This window comes from Hibiscus syriacus, unplaced genomic scaffold (genome assembly GCF_006381635.1).
Source record: "Hibiscus syriacus cultivar Baekdansim isolate YM2019G1 unplaced genomic scaffold, ASM638163v2 tig00109945_pilon, whole genome shotgun sequence".
NCBI lineage: Eukaryota > Viridiplantae > Streptophyta > Magnoliopsida > Malvales > Malvaceae > Hibiscus > Hibiscus syriacus.
Genome location: NW_024062535.1, coordinates 3,795,970 through 3,801,532, shown reverse-complemented (window position 1 = coordinate 3,801,532; position 5,563 = coordinate 3,795,970). Strand labels below are relative to the sequence as shown.

The 5,563-nt window shown below is 35.0% G+C and overlaps 1 protein-coding gene across 1 annotated transcript; it reads right to left on the bottom strand.

Moving 5' to 3' along the window:
- Positions 1 to 4,314: 4,314 nt before the first annotated feature.
- LOC120210930 (uncharacterized mitochondrial protein AtMg00810-like) lies at positions 4,315 to 5,310 on the bottom strand. Its single transcript, XM_039209570.1, has one exon. The coding sequence runs from the start codon at positions 5,308 to 5,310 to the stop codon at positions 4,315 to 4,317; it is 996 nt and encodes a 331-aa protein (XP_039065501.1).
- Between the last annotated feature and the right edge of the window lie 253 nt (positions 5,311 to 5,563).

The following is a 5,563-nucleotide window of genomic DNA, read 5'->3' as shown; positions in this document are numbered from 1 at the left end:
AGTATCATTACTTCCCATGTGATGAGGAATGAAGCTAAAAATAATGTCATATAGAAATTTCGTCACAAATTGATAAGTTTGTTGTAGTTATTATACTCCCCTTATAAAATGCTCAAAAATCATCCCATTTTATCAAGTATCGATTAATCTATTATCGATACTGGAACCCATAAATGTCTTGTTTAAGCTCGTGAAACACCTAAAATTCATTCCGAATGTCTTAGTTTAGTTCCTCATCACGTGTTAAAGCTTAGGGAAACAACTTAGGGTCATAAAGTATCATAAAAACACATGTTTTACATCAAAAAGGTTATTCATGGCATGAATCAAGCATAAATCTTAAAATGCTCAAATTCTCAAATCTTAACAAATCTTCATGCTTATGAAAGCCTTAATACCACAAGGAATTAGAAATACACTACATGCTGTTAGAAACCCGAAATGAAACTCCTTGCTTACGGACACTTTTGTTTAAGACTTGGTTGATTTCTCCTTTTCTTTAGCCAAACATGAATCACCAAGCATTGATAATCAAAATAAAGTTGCTCGAAAGTTGGGGGACGAATTGTAGCTTAAAAGAGGCATGAAAATGCTCAAAGAACTTACCCTTAGCTATGGCACTTGGAGAGGAGAATGAAAGAAATGAAAATGAGAAGGAATGAATGAAGAGAAGAAGATAAAGGAGATATAAAGGCCCACATGTTTTTAAAACCGGAAAATACACTATTGTTCCCTCCTCATCTTTCCACTAAGCAAAAATCCCCCTTTTATTATCAAATAGGACAATTCACTACAAAATAAGCCCACATACAATCCAACGACTTTAAATACGAATTCCACAAGGTTTACATACCTCTCGAGTAAACCCGAAACTACTAGGCTAGAATTTGTGCTGTTACAACATGAATTAGAATTCTTCATCTTACTAATATGCTTAAAGAGCATTTACTTACAAATTGTCTAATAAATTATCTTTTTTTTTCTCAAAAAATAATGATTTATTAGAGAGAAACAAAGAAAAGTTAAAGGAATGTATCTGGTTAAAAACTTCCCTAATCTTAATAGAGGAAAAGAGTACATTCTCCTAACTAAACAGTAAAGAACAACAGAGAAAACGACCCCAGTCACACAGCCAAACTAGACAATAAGCTTGAGTAAAAGGAAAGAACAAGAATCTTAATCTGAATAGCAATAGTGTAAAAGTCTACAAGACTCGAAGCACTACACGAGCTAACCAGAAGAACCAAAGTAGGGACCACGATAAAGAAATTTAGGATTGACTACTAAACGCATGGCTAAACGATCACCTTCAAACTGCACTTCCCAAAAACTTGAATTGAAATATATTATTTTCAAAAAAATAATCCAAATCCATTGAATTGAAATATATGTAATAAAAACAATGAAAATTTTCTTTTGTTGAAATTAAAGTACATCAATATGATTAGCCCTATTTTTTAAATGTTTATTAGTTTATATAGTTGAACACGTGATGTATAATAATGTTTACTGTGAATGACACATTTATTTGGTCATATGATTGATATTTCATTTTTTACTAACAAATTAAACAAACTAATAAGATTGAAATTAAATTCCATCTACTTAATTATACTTATTTTTTCGGATATAATAAAATCTTGTCTTCACAAGATATCAGTCTATTTTTCTTATTTTTTTAAAATTAGACAAATAAATCATCATCATAAATGAAATAGTTGTTTAATGGTTAAAGAATAGGACAAATTCAAAAACATTCAAAATACAAAATTATGTTAAATCTAGTACAGATTTATTACTATAATAATTGTGAATTACTTGCCATAATAAGCAATTATTACTATAATAATTGTGAATTACTTTTCATAACAAGTAATAAATTGGAATATCCAACCAACCAGCACACAATTGTGTTAAATCTAGTACAGATTTATTACTATAGTAATGGTAAATTACTTGCTATAATAAAAAGAAAATTGGATTATCCAACCAACCAACATTTATTTTTTATTTACCTATAATGGATATGCGTTCCTATGGGCATCAATGGATTGTGTCACCATGCTCACTATATAAATGAATCATTGACCATTCTTTTCAAGCAACCCTAATCTCTATTTCACCCTTTGCTGAAAATAGTTTTAAGTGCAAGACAGACTATTCCTTTCCTATCAATTAAAAATATATAGGTCTACAAAGAAATAGCAATGACAAAAAAGAAGATTAAGCTCACATGGATTACCAACAATACTTCCCGTCGAGCTAGCCTCAAGACACGAAGGCATGGGTTAGTAAAAAAGGTCAAGGAGCTGACCACTCTATGTGGTATAGAAGCTTATCTTCTCTTATATAGCCTGGGGGAACAAGAGCCAATGGTGAGGCCTTCGCCTGATGAGGTGAAACGATTGATTGAAAAGTTTCATCTTGTTCCAGAGCTACAACGTGTGAAGAAAATGATGAACACGGAGAACCACATGATAGAGAAGCATTCTAAGGTACAAGATCATCTTATGAAACTCAATAAGTAACAACGAAGCAGAGCTGGGACAGTTCATGCATCAAATGTATCAAGGCAAGATGATAGATGGCTTTAACTTGAACGAATTAGATGCATTGATTTGGTTTGGGGAAGAAAGGTTAAAATATAAGGAAACATATTGAATATTATGAAAAAGTTTCATACTCATCAATTGGGCCCTCTGAGGGAGATGTTCCTTTACAACCACCACCATCCCAAGGACCTGCTGCAATTGCAAATTATGAAATTGGTTCGTCTAGTGCAAGAGTTAGAGATAATAAGAGGGAAGCAGTCGAGCTTTTGTCCTGTCGCGATTGGTTTCAAAGCTTTATGAACACCAATAATTTTAGAGGTGCAGGTAGAAGCAGCGTACAAAGTGATATCGGTTTAAGTCTTTATAGCCCATATATTGCACCTGGTAGCTCAAGTGTTGTACCTCAGTTCAGATTGCTAGGTCCTTCAAATGGTGGCAACTCAAGTATTGTTGCTGTTGACTTGGGGCTACCAGGACCCTCAATTACCGACAACCCTAAGTGCTGCTGTAGACAAGTGTCGTTAATGCATCCTTTTGTTAGTGGCTCCTCAAGTACTGCTGTAGAAAGTGTCACCAAAACATCCTTTTGGTAGAGGCTTCTCAAGAACAACTACAGAACTTGTGACACCAACACATCCTTTTGGTGGCAGCTCCTCAAGCGCTGCTGTAGAACGGGTGCCGCAAAGACATCATTTTTCTTTTGGTGGCTCTTCAAGTGTTGCTGCTGTTGACCAGGGGTCGGGGCTTCCCTCATTTGAAACTTTCAGTACCCTTATGGCTGATACAAATATGACAGAATGTGGCTATTTCAGCCATGAAATGGGGCCAGGACGTCACCCATCGGGACCAGTGAGAAGTGGTTCCCCTACCACTTAGTTGGACCCTTTGGATTTTATGATGGTGAAAGTAGTAACAACAGAAATGGCGCCACGGCCAACAGTGCTGAACTGGGACCATTTGATGACATAAATTAGCCTACCAACTTTTCCCCTGAAATTTGATTTCTTTGTTACAAAAATTTATTTTGTTTAGGTTGATCTATCCACAGTAAGACTTCATATTCTTGAATATGAATTAAATAAACACTTTTTTTTCATTTTATTGGCGAGGTCTTCATTTTATTGTTTTGTTTTTAATTTTAGTTTTCTTTGGTTCAACCTATTTTCAGTGAACACGACAAATAATAAAGGTAATATAATTTGAATATAACAAAATTATCCTCTAGAGTGTCAAGCAGTTTCATTAGCATTTAAAAAAAATGAAACTATAAAACAAATTCACACAATTGTTTAAATTTAAGCTAAATTCTGAACTATACGAATTATGAGAGTTAAGAGTTGTAATTACCTCAGAGTAGCAGCATTCAACGATGACATTATTGTAGGATAATGTGAAGTCTTCAAGCAAGGTTGCACAATCCACAAATTTACATATCAAACAGGCATGCTCACATATCAAATCACTCAACAACATTTTGATAAGCATAGATTCACGCAATATTAAAAAAACACTTTGATTTAATTGAGTTTTATTCTAAAAATCATTTATCAAAGGTCATTCCGTTAGACCATAAAATACTGTTAACATCTCTTTTAGCAAAGAAAATAAAAGAGAGCAGTATTGAGTAATACTTGTTTTATTGCATACACTCTATGTACAAGTTATTGTTGTATTTATACACTTTGGTTAACAACTAAACTGCTTATAACAACTTAGCTAACTTCCTAACTAATCTTGCTAACTAACTTCTTAACACTCCCCCTCAAGTTGGAGAATGACTCTCGTCTTTCATTCCCAACTTGATCTTTAAACGCTCATGTTGGTTTGTTCCTAAGCCTTTTGTAAAGATATCAGCTTGTTGTTCTTTAGTTGAGACATGTTTGGTGCAAACAACTCCCTTTTGTATCTGATCACGCACAAAGTGACAATCGATTTCTATATGCTTTGTTCTCTCATGGTAGACTGGATTTGCTGCAATGTGGAGTGCAGCCTGGTTATCACAATACAACGTTGTTGGCTCGTGGTGCTCAATTCCCAGTTCCTTAGTTAATCCCCTCAACCAAACTAATTCCTCTACTGTAGATGCCATACACCTGTATTCAGCCTCAGCTGATGATCGTGAGATGGTATTCTGCTTCTTAGACTTCCAGCAAATGAGAGAATCTCCCAACTTAACGCAATAGCCAGTAACAGAACGTCTTGACATTGGACAAGCAGCCCAGTCAGAATCACAAAATGCTACCAAGTTAGGTCTACTTTTGTTTGAAAACAGAATACCCTCACCTAGACTTTTTCGTATATACCTCACAACACGCATAGCTGCTTCATAATGGACTTTCTTTGGAGTTTGCATGAACTGACTTAAAAGCTGAACATCATACATTATGTTTGGGCGAGTATGTGTTAAGTAAAGAAGCCTTCCAATTAGCCTTTGATACATTCCAGTATCTTCTAAGAGCTCATCAGATCGATGCTCAATGTGCATGTCATATTCAGATGATGTGAGTTTTTGATTCTGTTCAAGAGGAGTAGAAACACTACATGCATTCCCCAAACCGGAATCTAAAATGAGTTCCAAGGCATATTTTCGTTGGCTTAGAATAATTCCTTCTGTATTTCGTACAACTTCAATGCATAAGAAATACTTGAGCTGCCCCAAATCTTTTATCTTAAAATTCCCGTGCATGATGGTCTTTAATTCTTCTATCATTCCACTATTTTTGCCAGTGATCAAAAGATCATCCACATAGATCAACATTATTACCAACTTTTCATCTTCTTATTTTGTGAACAGCGAGTAATCGTAAAGACTCTGCACATAACCACCTGCAGTAAGAGCCTCCGTCAATTTTAAATTCCATTGTCGAGATGCCTGTTTCAAGCCATATAGTGACTTGAGCAACCTGCATACTCTAAACTCCCCCTGGTTGCGAAAACCATCTGGCAGTGTCATGTAGACTTCTTCATGAAGATCCCCTTGTAGGAAGGCGTTGAAAACATCCATTTGATAG

Bases quoted from the DNA above. Each gene is read 5' to 3' on its own strand.
- LOC120210930 (XM_039209570.1), bottom strand. From the start codon at position 5,310: ATGTTGATCTATGTGGATGATCTTTTGATCACTGGCAAAAATAGTGGA.